At 35.6% G+C, this 15,695-nt stretch overlaps 2 protein-coding genes across 5 annotated transcripts in view; one reads left to right on the forward strand and one right to left on the reverse strand.

Annotated features, from left to right (window-relative positions):
- The first annotated feature begins 1,812 nt into the window (after positions 1-1,812).
- LOC100879301 (alpha-amylase) lies at positions 1,813-5,721 on the forward strand. Of its 2 annotated transcripts, XM_003704386.3 has the most exons (5): positions 1,813-2,015; positions 2,835-3,265; positions 3,712-4,075; positions 4,680-5,168; positions 5,547-5,721. In XM_003704386.3, exons 1-5 carry the CDS (start codon positions 1,836-1,838, stop codon positions 5,559-5,561), a joined length of 1,479 nt encoding a protein of 492 aa, XP_003704434.3. In that variant the 5' UTR covers positions 1,813-1,835; the 3' UTR covers positions 5,562-5,721. The 2 variants fall into 2 exon arrangements, with proteins under 2 accessions (XP_003704434.3, XP_076388957.1); XM_076532842.1 differs by lacking the exon at positions 5,547-5,721 and having other exon boundaries at positions 4,680-5,186.
- Positions 5,722-5,756: 35 nt separating this feature from the next.
- LOC100880494 (uncharacterized) overlaps positions 5,757-15,695 on the reverse strand; it is a 222,426-nt gene continuing 212,487 nt past the window's right edge. For 2 of the 3 annotated variants that reach the window (XM_012287846.2, XM_003704397.3), the window contains one exon: positions 5,757-10,015. In XM_012287846.2, coding sequence (XP_012143236.1) covers positions 9,737-10,015 — 279 coding nt within the window. In that variant the 3' untranslated portion in view covers positions 5,757-9,736. The remainder of the gene's footprint in view (positions 10,016-15,695) is intronic. The other variant, XR_013038519.1, reaches the window with a different exon arrangement.

Raw genomic sequence — 15,695 nt, forward strand, 5'->3', positions numbered from 1 at the left:
TAGCACATAATAATAAGACTGTAATGCAACAATCACCAGCAGTATACATTTTTTGCAAAGTATAAGTAAACAAAGTATCCATGATACTTAACGAGCAAGCTAGTTAAAAAATAATCGTAGTAAATTAAAACTGCTGCCGTTGAAGTGGCATTCCAGGACAGAAATATGCAAATGAGACATAAAGGCATGAAAGCATCGGCAAATGGGGCGGAGAACGTAGACGGTAGTCGAAGACTGATGACGTTTGGCATTAAAACAAGCGAGTTGCGTGGCTGTGCATCGACGTTGTGGCTGGACTCGTCTTGTAGCATTAATAAATGACGAACATCAGCTTTTAATTACGCGCCTCGCTCGTAATTGTAACCCGCAGCGAAATCGTACGCTCGCAGGCTGCTTCTCCTTTGCAAGCCAAACAGCAATATACTCCGGCCACGTTGCCTGTTGTTGCTGGGCTGATCTGTTGTTAAACCGATTAACGATCGCTCGTAATTATATTGAATGGACGCGTTGATGTTCCTTTACCGAGCCCTTTGACCCAAGAGTCGAGAATAACTCTTGTTGAAACAGCATCCATGAAGTGTAGCTCCAAATGAGACTCGTATACATTGGAACTTTAATTCCAGTTAATTTACTTGTTTTTTTGCGGCTCTGCAATTTCGTTATAAAATTCTCTTTCCTTATTGTGACGGTCGTTCTCTTTAGGACTTTTTATACATCAACACTTTTATCTTCTTTGGTTATTTTTATTTTTATTCTTCTTTTACCATAACGTCATGAATAAATACGTATTTAAGCATGAAGCTGATGATAAAAAATTGTATGTACAAATTTTGTGATTGTTAAGGTTGCTAAAGTTTAATGTAAATTAAATACATTTTTTATTTAGCGAAGTTCAAGATTTGAAGTTGAAGTATAAAAATCGTGATTGAAATGGGACTACAATGTCCTGGCAAGTTAAAATCGTTTCTCTAATACTAATCTCCATGGTAATTTATTTCAAGTAATAAATGTCAACAATCTCTTAATCCTGCTTACAGTTAACGTTCCTTCAGTAGATTCTAAAGATAAAAGTTGCTACTAATTACACATGCATCGTGCAATAAATATTCTTAATTACAGCATAAGCCATCAGATCACTTCACAATTATTAGATAACCTAAGCAATCACCTGATTAGATTAAGATTTGGCAAGTACTGATACGTTCGACAAAAACAATTCCCCAGCGATATAAAGAACAACAACATACTTGAACCTGTTTATGGCAATAACAGAGCGTTATTTACAGATCTAATTAGATCGATTAAAAGAAGTGGAGTATATTTCCCCACTTAATTGCAATCTAGGAAATCATAACTACGTGAAAGTGAACGGGAAGAAGGAAATTATTGATACCAACGAAAGTTTTTCTTCTAAGATCAAGTTACACAATATAGCAAATGAATTTATAATGTCTTACCTTTAAAATATAATTCCACTTAAATGCTACTTAGCAAAAATCTTTTTACATTAAAATCTCATTATTGGAACTAACAATTGCGTAAACTATTCTTTCAAAATAACTGATATCACCTAAACAAACAAAGTAACAATCATAAATCTGCCGATCAGTCGGATACGAAACATTCGATGATGAATGTTTATTTCTTTTCGTCTTGATGCTGCAATGATAAGGTTAACTTGAGGATCATGTACGGCACGGAATATGATTTCATGGAGGAGATAACATGTGACGAGCAGCGGAGGGGTTCTGACCTTTGGATGTGTGACAAAGAGGAGTTGCGTAAGGGGAAACAGTTTATATACCGTGGGATTCTCCATTTGGTCACAGAAACTGATGATGCTGTTCACGCCGATATTCTTTACTCTCCTCTTGGCAGCTTGCCAGGCTGCCTTTAACCAGCCACATTATGCGCCGGGACGCGAAACTATCGTGCATCTTTTCGAATGGAAGTGGAAGGACATCGCGAGGGAATGCGAGGAGTTCCTTGGACCTAAGGGCTTTGGTGGTGTGCAGGTAGAAGTTCAAAGCATTTTTTATTTTAGGGTGTAGTGTCAATGTACATTTCCAAATTTCTGTAGGTGAAAGTTTTTAGCAAAATTTGAAAGTTCCAAATTCTCAAAGTTCCAAATTTTCAAAGTTGCAAATTTACAAGGTTCCAAATTTCAAAGTTCCAAATTCCCGAAGTTTCAAGTTCTCGAAGTTCCAAATTCTCAATGTTCCAAATTCCCGAAGTTCCAACTTCTCAAAGTTCCAAATTTTCAAAGTTCCAAATTCCCAAAGTTGCAAATTCCCAAAGTTCCAAATTTCAAAATTCCAAATTTTCAAAGTTCCAAATTCTCGAAGTTCCAAATTCCCAAAGTTCCAAATTCTCAAAGTTCCAAATTCCCAAAGTTCCAAATTCCCAAAATTCCAAATTCTCAAAGTTCCAAATTCCCTAAAGTTCTAAATTCCCAAAGTTCCAAATTTCAAAGTTCCAAATTCTCAAAGTTCCAAATTCCCAAAGTTCCAAATTCCCAAAGTTCCAAATTCCCAAAATTCCAAATTCTCAAATTTCCAACTTCCCAAAGTTCCAAATTCTCAAATTTCCAACTTCCCAAAGTTCCAAATTCTCAAATTTCTAACTTCCCAAAGTTCCAAGTTTCCAAAATTCCAAATTTCCACATACAAAAATATCAAAATTTAAAACTTGGAATATTCCTAAATTTGCTATGTTAAAAATTGGAAGTCTAATAAATTCGCAACCTGTACATTGTTTAATCTACCTCAAATAACTATCTAACTTTCTAACTTTTCCAATAAAATTGAATGGTACAACACTAAAATTTTCACCAGGTGTCACCCATCCAAGAAAACCTGATAGCCAAAAACAGACCATGGTGGGAGCGTTATCAACCCATGTCGTACCTGATGATCACTCGATCAGGCACAAGAGAAGACTTCGCTGACATGGTAGAAAGATGCAACCGAGTAGGCGTCAGAATTTACGTGGACGCCGTTGTGAATCACATGACAGGCAATTATGCGGACGCTGTTGGTACCGCAAATTCCAGAGCAAACACGTACAACCGAGAATATTATCAACCACCGTACCATGCGGAGCATTTCCATCCGATTTGTACAGTCAATGATTACAGAAACGCGGGGAACGTGAGAAATTGTGAATTGACTGGTCTGCACGATTTGAATCAGGGTCTTGAGTATGTTCGAGAGAAGATCGTGAACTTCATGAACGAAGCTATCGATATTGGCGTTGCTGGATTCAGGTATTATTTATGTTGTGATTGCTGAGATAATTGTTTGAATTTTGTAATTTGATGGTCTCTTGTTGATTAGGTGAATTGGACTCAAAATTGTCATTTAAAAATTTTGTAAACTCCAAACTTTATATTTTTATCAATTTCTGTTGTGATGTTTGCTGAGATAATTGTTTGAAGTTTTGTAATTTGCTAGTTTCTTGATTAGGCAGTTTGATTGAACTCAAACTATCGTTTAAAAACTTTTCAAACTCTAAACTTATTAATTCTTATTAATTTTTTAAGATTGAAAAATTCTTCAAGAAGAAAAATTCAAGTCCAAAACCATCATTCGAATATTTAGTAATTTTCAGTCCGAAATAAATTGCTTGGAATCAAATATTCACTTATTTTGTTAAACAAACTTCTAATCGAAGTTCAAAATGTATTATTTGATAGAATATTTATTTGTACAGAATTGACGCTGCGAAGCACATGTGGCCAGCAGACTTAAGAGTCATCTACTCGAGGTTGAAGAATCTGAATACGAAACACGGTTTCCCACAAGGTGCCCGGCCATACATTTATCAAGAAGTGATCGATTACGGTGGCGAAGCGATCAGCAAGACCGATTACAACAAATTGGCGGCGGTGGTTGAGTTCAAGTATGCCAAAGAGCTTTCGAATGCCTTCCTAGGGAACAATCTTCTGAAATGGTTCGTAAACTGGGGAGAAGCGTGGAGTCTTTTACCCTCGCAGGACTCGCTGGTTTTTGTGGACAACCATGACACTCAACGGGACTCTAATGTACTCACGTATAAAATGTCCAAACAGTACAAGGTATGTTGAACAGTACGAGGTATGATCGAGTTAATGACAGAAACACTTATGGACAGTATAGTAACAGTACAAACTTTTAAACAGTATGTTCAGAGTAAAATTCACTCAACTAGTAAATGTTAGTCAAAGTTCCTGAGGGTTCAGAGTCGAGTAAAAATCAATTTTACAATTGAAATCATGATGAAACAATAAAAACTGCACTTCGTATTTGTTACAGAGTAATCTGCATTATTAGTAATCTTTTTCTATAATAATGTAATAACATTTTGAATGGGAGCGTCTCAAGTACCAACGATTAGGTATCAACTAGTAGAACAGCTCAGTGTATGATCAGACATTCAGCAGCAAAAGGCTTCACTTTTCGTTTCATCAGTCATTTTCATTCTATTAAACTTGTAAACCACAAATCTAACAGATATTGCATTTTTAATTATTTCAACAAGTACACTCATTTCACAAGTGATTAATTAATAAATGAAGAAAACATATTCGATGAACGTAAACTCTATTCCCAAGCAAGATAGTGTCACTTGCTTGTAAACGATAACATAATATACTTCCCAAATACTGTAACTTCGATTTAAAATTAAATACCCATTTTCAGATGGCAGTAGCGTTCATGTTAGCTCACCCATTCGGCACCCCGCGAGTGATGAGCTCCTTCGACTTCCAAGACCGCGATCAAGGTCCTCCTCAAGACAGCAACGGCAACCTCGTGTCCCCAAAAATCAACCCAGACAATACCTGCGGCAATGGTTGGGTCTGCGAACACCGTTGGCGACAGATCTACAATATGGTGCGATTCCGCAACGTCGTCAGAGGAACGAACGTCGTTAACTGGTGGGACAATAACGGGAACCAAATTGCATTCTGCCGTGGAAATGCAGGTTTCATAGCGATCAATGGCGACCGGTCGGACTTGAGAGCTACGCTTAATACCTGTCTCCCAGCTGGACAGTACTGTGACGTCATTTCCGGAGATCTGGTGAATGGAAGGTGTACTGGAAAAGTTGTCAATGTGCAGAGTAATGGGCAGGCTCAGATTGAAATAATGCAGGGAGAGGACGATGGAGTCCTGGCTATTCACAAAAAGGTGAATAACGTTTCTTGATAATATGATGATCATAAACACTTTTTTCAATTGAAAAATTTTGAGAATGTTGAGATTGTTGATATTGAGAATGTTGAGAGTAGTCCTTTTTTAATTTGTTTGTTCTTAGAGATTTTTAATAAGATAGAACTTTGATAAGATAGATCTTTTCCTTAGTTTTTGATGCTTTTATTAGTCTAACTTATTGGAAGACTAAGGGTCTGTTAGAATAATATGCAGAGTAACAATACTCACTAAAGAAGGATCTTTCCTATACATCTTACTTAACAAAATTAAATTTGAAAATTTTTCAAGAAAGAAATGTTTCAAACGAAGATAATTAATTATGAAATGTATTTGAATATGAATTTTTGTTTTCAGTCTAAAGTTGCATAAACTGGGCCATCAACGAAACCTTTGCAACGAAGATTATGCGACCAATTCTTGATATATCATATCCTACAGTATTATACAAATTGTACATATGTTTGAAGTGTTCAAAAGTGTTCGATTCACTTTGTAAATAAAAAGGGTTGGAATAAATTTTGTCATTAAAGGATAATGAAAATAAGAAAATAATTCAGTTACCCATATTTTTCAACAATGTTTATTTTAACAGAAACAATGTACTGTTCTTGTTCTCTTTTCACCATTAGTCTCTACTATACATAATATGACAGCTAATCGTAGAATAATACACGACAGAATCGCGATGAAGAAATAAAAAAGGGGGTGCCGAAGGGATGAGTGGGAGGAGACAAGTTGGACATGATTGCAGAAATTAATCGTGAAAGGAAACGAAGGAGGATGGAAAATGGTTGGAGAGAAAAAAAAACATCAAAGTATCACAAGATTGCCTTATCGCTTGCTTCTTTCACCCTCTTCTTCTTCTTCGAACTCTGTATAATATTCCTATGATACTTTCTCTTAAATAATCTCACAACTCTATATTTCTCAGCTCTTCGCGCTTCTTCTTTTCTTCTAACATTTCTGTACACACGCATTCAACTCCCTCTAATTTTATACGAACCTGATCTATCCGACAATGATCTCGTGCTACGCAGTTATGATGTACGCGAACCCCGGCTACGAAACTAAATAAAATACTACGGGTCCTTTCGTAAAAGCACGGTATAAATAAATGCTTAAGCATTATGTACAAAGTGATCGGTTTAAGTAAAAGCCGCTAGCTCGGTTAATGTCTGTTCGTGCTTTCCACTATTTCTTTTGTAAATGTTCAATAAAATTAATTTAGGTGGATAACCCTCTTGCAGTTTTTTTAAAACGAGACGTTGATACATTATTTTTAACATTTTGTTTAAAGGCTTGAGTATATCAATGTTTATTGTGTATTCATAGAGTAATATAATAGAGATGTATTATATATCATCATATGTGAAATAACAGCGTTATGAAACTTGTTAAAAGAATAGGAAGGTGTCATATAAAGTGATGTATAATTCTGCATATTGTACAGCAGATTAGTTGAGTGAAATATGTAGAAAGTTATAAACATTTGTACCAATTCGGAATAATAATTTTGATCACCTATGATGTTTTTATATAACACAATTTTATTGTGTCATAGCATGTTATATAGTGTGAAACTTGATACAAGCTTGTTCAAAAAATATGATGAAGCAACAAGTTGGAATTTGCTGTATAACAAGTATATTAAAATTTGTTATATACTAACATAATATAATTTGCAAGATAGTACTTAGAGTACATTAGTGCAAGAGGATTAAAATAAACTAGTGATTTACAATTATAATTTTGACGAATTTTTCAGATAAAAAAGTGGAAGCACGAACAGATGCGTGCGTTAGCACGCGTGTAAGTGTATGTATGCATAATATTTATAAATGTATATAGTCTGCAGTAAATTCAGGCTAATGTAAATCTAAAAATACTGCTCGTCGTACGAACTCTCATCAACTCTCGTTCAAAACCACTGTGATCTCTCCCTTTACGACTAAATTGTTATTACATGAATACAATAAGGCAACGGTTTAATCCTAAATAAATAAACGTTAAACGTTGTAAATAAAAGAAGAAGACAAATTAATTTACAGTTCTATCATTAATGGGTTCGTCGCTCGTTAATCTATACGTCGTTTCCTATGCTTCTCGCATCTCATTTTTTTTCATTTTATTTCATTCGTGTGTATACAATATACGTGTGTGTGTAATCCGCGTACACGCGTGTGCTTCGTGCGTGGATCCGTTCGTGTTGCACGTGGAACGTTAGCAAAAATATAATTTAGTATACTTTATCATTATAATTCATTCATATAAAAACTTCGTTAAAATATATAAAAGAAACAACGATTTGAGCAAATACGTGTCCGCCTATCATATACAGTTAAAAGTATCGCGTCGAAACGTTCCTTCTCGTCCTTTATTGCACATAGATTTCGGCTAATTAGTTGTCCCTTCAATCTTGCACTCGATTCTTTCACTCGTATTTTACACATTCTCACCGACAACAATTAGTACTCTTTACTGTTTTTATTTTATGCATATTCTAGTACGTATTCACGTATACCTTCTCTTGGTTTCTTCTTCCATTTTGTTTCTTCGTTCGGAAACGAAGATGGCGGTCGTCGCGCGGCACTTCGGTTTATATCAGATTATTATTCGAATTCATCGTGATTCGTTGCGATATAATTTTTATAATCAACACGTTTCATAGATACTGCAGATTTAATTGACTCAAACACTTACATTAACACTGTATTGGATTTAATATTATGCTATGAGTGATGTACAAACTTAAATTGGAAAAGTCCTCACTGTGTTAACGTGTCAATTATTTATTATATCCGAACAAAATTATGCGTCTTTTATTTTAAATCAAACAAAAATTTTCTTTGTCAATTTTTAAGTTTCAGTTTGAATTCTTTAAAAAAATTTCAAGATCTATTATAAAAGATTCATTATAGAAGCAATTTAGTTTGTGTTCATTAAATGAACCTTCGTCAAAATTAACTCTTATGAATCAGTCAGAATGAACTCAAAATGAAAATGCAATATTTATAACTTTTTGATAAAATATCTGCTCATGTGCAATTCTCTGATTTTAGACTGAAAGTATCTTCATGACAAGCATGAACAGAAATAAAAATTGATGCGAGACTCGTCACAAATAAATTCGAACAATATCTTCGAAGAAATTCAGACATCAGGTAACGGGATATAACAATCGTTTAACAACAGCAATCTGAACGAATCATCAGAAAGCTGCAGTTCAAGGCCAGCCTTTGGAAGACTAATTTTTGTGTTCGACATAGGCACTCGTTTCGTTGATCTTCTCGATTTTGCACTTCGAATCAACCAACGTTCAGTTTTCGATCTGCCGTCTCGATTAGCGTCTCATTCGTGCTATAATTATTCCAACGTTCATTTCCATTTATCCTTAGCCGGGTCTATTCAATGTTACATTCAACACGCTAATTACTCTCGAAGAATCGAACATGTAATTCCGGTTAGCTCGTACAGACGCATCGCTAATTAATTCGATTATCTAGTAGTCATCTTCTTCCTGTTCATCGCGTGTCTATTTCTAATTTATGCGCGATAACGAGATTAATGCTCGTTAGTTATCCTTCGTTTCTTCCTAGATGAAGAAAAAGGAAGCTTAACTGAACGTGTCTCTCTTCAGAATTTCACATTTTCTCGGTTATTTGAAAAACTATTGCAGCTACTTTTTTTCCGGACATTTCTCAACGAAATAGAAATTGGTCTGCCTAAGGCACAAGTACTCGTTTCAGGCACTGAGTATGTTGCACAGTAAATCTACAATTGTTACATATTCTTCAGAAATCTTGGACATAGAAACTTCGTTATAATTGAAAGCAATAGTACTTTCAAGTGTAAAGGGTGAAGACAGAAAATTTGCTGAGAATGTTAGGATGTTAATTTTTTATATAAAAAATAAGTTTCTCATTTTTTTTTAGGTTTTTACAAAAATAATTTTGTAACGATGACTATTGATTCATCATACAAATAGGCAGCACCAAGTTCAAAAAATTGTTGAATTAACAAATCACCAATCTGTAAAACAACTATGTCTTATGTATAACTCATGTAAACACATGAGCTACTATATATGTATAATTCCTATATGCAGTTGTATATAATAAAGTAAATAATGCTTCAATTCTCAGCAAATTTTCCATCCTTCGTACTCGAGCCAACTCAGTTTCAAATAATCCAGGTGTGTCCCAACCTAACCTCAAACCACTCACACCGAAATCACGCTCTCGGAACTGTCTTAAAAAATACCCAGATACATCTAAGTACAACGCACCAAAGTCAGTATCTCCAGTCGTTTTGAGCGATTTCTCCAGGTACTCGATAAACGAACACTTAAACAACAGGCGGAGCCTCCAAAACACCAGGGTCCACGGTGAAACATCTCCGTGTCACTGTTTGATGGGCTTCTTGAAGACCACTTCCGGCTTGCGTACAGGACGAGATACGCGCCGTTCTATCCTGAGGGCCCTATTCGGGTCCGGCGAGGGCGTCACAGTGCCCTCGGGGCCCAAAGGAGTCTCCGCCATTGTTTGTCAGTTCCCCGTGCTGCTTGGCCGTCTGCCAGGCACCTGTTGTTGCTGTTGTTGCTGCTGCTGAGACGTGGCTGCCGCGGCTGCGGCGGCGTTCAACGCTGGCAGAGGTGTCTGGTGACAGTGCGCACAGTGCAGACACACCGTGCAAGCTCCGAGCTTTCGGGCTAATAGGGCACGGAGCTTCAGGGCGGGGCCTAATTTCATACCCATCGGACCTGTTAGGTGGTCCTCCGACAGGAGGGGCAATGCTGCTCCGTCGATTCGATGCTCGCGGAAGTTCTGTAACAGAAATTGATTTTTTTGGTAATTTTAGGGATAGAATATTTGAAAGTTGCTGTTCTGTTATGATAAGAATTGAGAAATTGCTAATAGAAGTATTTCTGATGGATAGTTATTTTGAAATTAAAGAAGCTGGACATTTAATAAGAGAAAGATTTGACTAACATATAATACTTGATAACATATGTAATAGTAGTATGACATATGTAACAATAACATATGTGACGATAGGTGATATGGCATATGTATAATGTTTGTATAATATAATATACATGAATATATTTCTAAATATAGAGGTCTAACATAATACTTGATAACATATGTAATAATAGTATCACATATGTAACAATAACACATGTAACAATAACATATGTAACAATAGGTGATATGACATATGTAGAATGTTTGTATAATATAATATACATGAATATATTTCTAAATATAGAGGTCTAACATAATACTTGATAACATATGTAATAATAGTATCACATATGTAACAATAACATATGTAACAATAGATGATACGACGTATGTATAATGTTTACATAATATAATATAGATGAACATAATTTATAAATATAAAGCAACGTAGACAGCATAAAAATACCCAGTAATTATGCAATAAATTTATGTACTATTATATCGTTATACATAATCCGAAGAATGAATGTTATTTTAATTACTGTCGCTTTCATCTCCTCCCACTTAACTTTCTACAGCATTGCAACACCAACAGACACCTCCAATTCATCAATTAAACCCCAGCTATCTACATCTTCGTCTCCACCTCGTTCACCCAAACAACGACACCCACGCACCCATATCTCTGAATCAGCAAACCCACGCGTACCAGCAAACCTTCGACCCCCGACCTCAACGAACGTAGACGAAATAATACATCACAGAGATACATGGATATAAATTTAAACGAGGAAATTTCCTGTCGAGGGAAAAGAAAAGGCGTGTGTTAGACCTAGTAGAATTTCATTTACGTATTGGTAATAACCTGAACTTCTCGCAACGAATTACAATATGTTAATATGAAAGTCGTTTGTCAATGTTAGGATCATGTGATATTATCTGATAATATGCCAATATTTGTATCGTTAATATTTTCATTCTTGGAGCAGATATTATATCGTTGCATTGCTGAAGTATGAATGCTTAGAGTTCTTAAACTTTCAAATTTTTTTCAATTACAAAATATCAAGTTTGAAAATTTCCACATTCTTAGACTGAAAAATTTCTTTTCGTTCTCTCATATATGAAGATAGATCTCTGAAGCGTCACTCAAAAACATACCACCTCATAAATGAAACTCCATAAAGAAACCCTGCCCACGTAACATACATGTTATACATATGTATGACATCCCCACATCTCCCAATTTCCTAAACAAATATCACTCCAATCGCTCCACATCAGCAAACAATCTGAAAGCATTCGACCTCGGACGCCTCATCCGAAGGTCGAAGCAAGTTAAAAATCAGCGAGGTCGCGCGTCGCGAAGCGCAACAAGGTGCATCCTCAGCGACGCGTAACGCCACGGCGCTAGCTCATTAAACGTCCGTTCCGCAAAAAGTCGGTCGAGCCGGCACGGATCGAATCGCGAAGAGGAAAGGAAGGATAAGCAGGTGGAACGAGAGGAAGAGGAGGAAAAAAGGGACGGACGTTTCATTCACGGAATCGTGGGGGCCACGTACGTAATTGCAGCTGCAACTGCTGCAACTTACCCCCAGCTGCATTGCACGCTTTTGCGGCCACTCACACCGTACTATGATCGTTCGCCTCATGGAATACGCTGATACGCTTATGAATGAAATATTCACCGCTCTAATGCGACTCGTACACGCAAAGGCAGACCAGTCTTCTTCTTCTTCTTCTTCTTCTTCTTCGTGCATTCCAGATCGAGATCAGCGTAGATCGAGGTCGTGCTAAGAGTCCTTGGGTTTCATGCAGGAATTCGTAAGTTTTACTCTTCTTTTTATTGCGTGCGTTTTTTAGATCGAGATAAATACGTGTGACTGCTGCGTGTGATTAATGGCGATATGATCGGAGCAGTCTAGTTTCAGAAGTGCTATTTACAGATGTGGGGTAATATGTTTCTTGGTTTCTTGGAGTAGTTGGTTTACCAGTGAGGAGGATTTCAGTAGACTCTTGATGTATTGTTATGCTGTGGAGTTCGATCGTTTGCTTCTTTAGAAGTTCAAACTGATATCTACATTTCCATTCATCGTTTGATCAAAAAGTCTGGTGACTGTATTTGTGCTAACTGTATTAGTTGAGTCCAAGATCAGGTATGCCTTAAGATATAGTAAATTATAATTCATATCTCTGGATACACAACTTCCCAATCCTCAAACATCAGTGACTATAATATCACTGTACTTCAAATCAATGTGATGGACACTTCAGTCTATTACAACCATAACCTCATCCACAAACTTCATGAGAAGATATAAAAGTACACATACATAAAATGATGAGTACGTATAAAAACAAAGAAGAGATTTATTATAGAAAAGATACAAAAAGGTAGCAATAATTTATTAAAAAATAAGAATCGCAAACTGAAACGTTTCACTCTAAAATCCATCGTCCCCTTAACCGTAAGAAACTAACGAAGCTCTTTGGCCGGCGACTAATTACAAAAAAGGAAGAAGCATGAAGCAACGGGGCTCCCACAAATTAGCCCGTGCCGCGTCTCGCTTTACAAGCCGTTTACTCGCTTCCACCAGCTTGGCGTACACCTAATTATCCCGTTCTCCCTTACGCGCGCGTGCGATGCAGCTGACATCGCCGCTAAACGAGCGTCTTCGTGCCAGAAACGACGAGGAACAACGGCCATCTATCACCCGCGACACGCTCGACATTGTTCGTTTCAAATTTCCGATAACGCTCGACGACTCTAACGGGATCGCGAGCGTAAGAATGGCTGGACGAGGTCGGCTAGCGCGAACGCTAATTAACTAAAAGTCGTTCTGCCAACTGGAAATAGAGAGGGGGGGAATCAGGGCCAGGGGACCGTTATTAGACGCGGATAATGGGTCAGTTTCGAGCAATTTGACCGAGTGTTACGGTTTTATGCTTTGCAAAGTGCATCGGTGTGGTCAAATCTTCTTTGCTGGATTTTGAAATTTTTTTTGCAAATTTAATAGAATTTATTCTGGATTGGACTTGCATATAATTTTAGTTTGTATATTGTAAGCTGAGGTGAATTAGTATTGTATGGATTGGTTTAATAAATTTTTGTTAATTCTTGAGGGAGGAAAAAGTTCTTGAGGGAACAGTAAATTTATACATTGTGAGGTTATGTGACTTTTGGTTGAATTTAAAGTAAACAGTGGTTATAATTATTTAACAGTTAACCATATACTGGACTCAATGACAATTAAAATTTCTGTGAAAATGCACTTAATTTTTATGTTCTAGGTAATTGTATTAAAATGTAAGGAGTCAGAGATTCATTTATCGACTATAATACCTAGATGTGCATATATGATATATGTTTTTATTATGATTCATTGAAGACAACATTTACGTATAATTGACTTATGTATTTTTATTTAAAATTGACAGAAAAATAATAAATTATAGTGTATGTCCATAGTGAGGTTATGTTACACAGTTTACATTTTTAGGTTACATTTAGAATGCAACTTACTTCACACACAATAATAATGTTTATGAATTATATAAAATTATATAAAATTATACAATGTCTATCACTTATATAAAATCTTACTCAACTTTAAGTAATAAATTTAACCTCTGAAGTTAAAGAAGAAGTCACTTAAAAAAAAATGTTGATTTAGCTTCATCTTAAAAAGTCAATATAACAACTTCATTGACCCACACATAAAATTTCTTCAAAAAATAAATATTGCATATTACGATCAGTTGTCAGGAAATAAAATGTGCAGTCCCAGATTTTTCGACTGCACTATTACCACAAATTACCATGTTCTACTTTCCTTCTTCCAAAACCGAATGACACCAACATGAAAATGATATTACTTCTCAATCTACGAGTGGAAGTTAAAAACTCAACCGAAACCCACGAAGTTTTGTAGTTTTCTGAATATTATTAACATAAGAACTTGACTCTCTAAATAAAGCGTCATGTGATAAGACGATTAACATGCACTTGTAAGAATGAAAATATCCTGCAAGCTTAGAACCTGAATATATCGTTTGCCGAACGACTATTCTAATACTAGACTAATAATTTCATGGATTTACTATGTACAGGAAACTTATCCTTTCTTCGCAACGGCTGAACGTAAAACCTGCCATTTTATAGTTTCGGTATTTTGCACTACGTAACGATACAAATATTTCCTTTCGACGATGGTATCTTGGTTTCCTCAAATACTTGTAACATTGTTCTAAGTTAAAAATGTGAGTCCTTGCTGTCGAAGCAATTGTAAATGGAAATTTGAGATTTCTATCATTTTTGAATATTTTAATTTTTAGATTTGGAATTTTAGATTGTACAATGTGGAATTTGGTATTTTTGGTTTGGTAGATTTTTGTATTTGCAAATTATTAGTTTACCAAATTTCTAAATTTGGAGGTTAAGTTTCTGAATCACTGAAATATTGATTTATTAAATTTTCAAATTTCTACGATTGAAATTTCTATATTTCTAAATTTCAATCCTTTTGATTTATTAAGTTTAAGAAATTGAAAATTTAGAGATTTGATGCTTGCACCTTGGCAAATTTCTAAATTATCAAATTTCCAAATTTCTATGCTTGAAATTTCTATATTTCTAAATTTCGACCCTTTTGGATTAGTAAGTTTGAGAATTGGAAAATTTGGAGATTTGATGCTTGCACCTTGGTAAATTTCTAAATTACCAAATTTCCAAGTTCCAACGCTTGGAATTTCTATACTTCTATATTTCGACCCTTTTGGATTACTAAGTTTGAGAATTGGAAAATTTAGAGGTTCGATGCTTCCACCTTGGCAAATTTCCAAATTACCAAATTTCCCAATTCCTACGCTTGAAAATTCCATATTTCCATATTTGGAACCCCGTAGAGTAATAAGCTTGATAACCCAAAAATTTAGAGACTTGATGTTCCACCTTCGTAAATTTTAAATTCTTAAATTGTTAGATTACCAAATTTCCTAAATTCCTACATTTAAAATTTCAATACTTAAACCTTCTAAAACCTCAAAATTTCACCCATTACTAAATGTAAAACTTCCATTCAATTTCACTATTGAAAAAATAACAAACCCAAAGTTACCTCACACCAAACATTGAAATTAATTTAAATCCCAGTCCCAATAATTTTACAATAAAACCCCTTGACACTCTACACTAAAAACTCACGAGACATACCATATATGTTTCTATAACGCATTCTCTCCACACCAAACAAAATGTAAATCCTACATTTTTTTTCAATGCGTGCAACATTCGAGGAATTATCTAGGTGTATCAAGCCCCGATCTACAAGAAAAAGGCGTTCTTTTATTAGATTAAATTACCGTTCGGAATAGAATGTAGCTACGGAAGGTAGGCTCTGCCCGCGATCTCTTAGCTGATTATTATGAATTACAGAGTTGAAATCAGGGTATCAATTATGCTTGCGAGCTGTGGCGCCCGCAAGTAGCACGAAATTATAGTGCACGATGTCCCCTCGTTGATCGAACCGCGGCTTTTTGC

Source organism: Megachile rotundata, chromosome 6 (assembly GCF_050947335.1).
Source record: "Megachile rotundata isolate GNS110a chromosome 6, iyMegRotu1, whole genome shotgun sequence".
Taxonomy (NCBI): Eukaryota; Metazoa; Arthropoda; class Insecta; order Hymenoptera; family Megachilidae; genus Megachile; species Megachile rotundata.

Coding starts and splice junctions, on each gene's coding strand:
- LOC100879301 (XM_076532842.1), top strand. CDS start 1,836: ATGATGCTGTTCACGCCGATATTCTTTACTCTCCTCTTGGCAGCTTGC. Junction 3,266..3,711: donor ATTGGCGTTGCTGGATTCAG/GTATTATTTATG, acceptor TTATTTGTACAG/AATTGACGCTGCGAAGCACA. Junction 4,076..4,679: donor AAATGTCCAAACAGTACAAG/GTATGTTGAACA, acceptor ACCCATTTTCAG/ATGGCAGTAGCGTTCATGTT.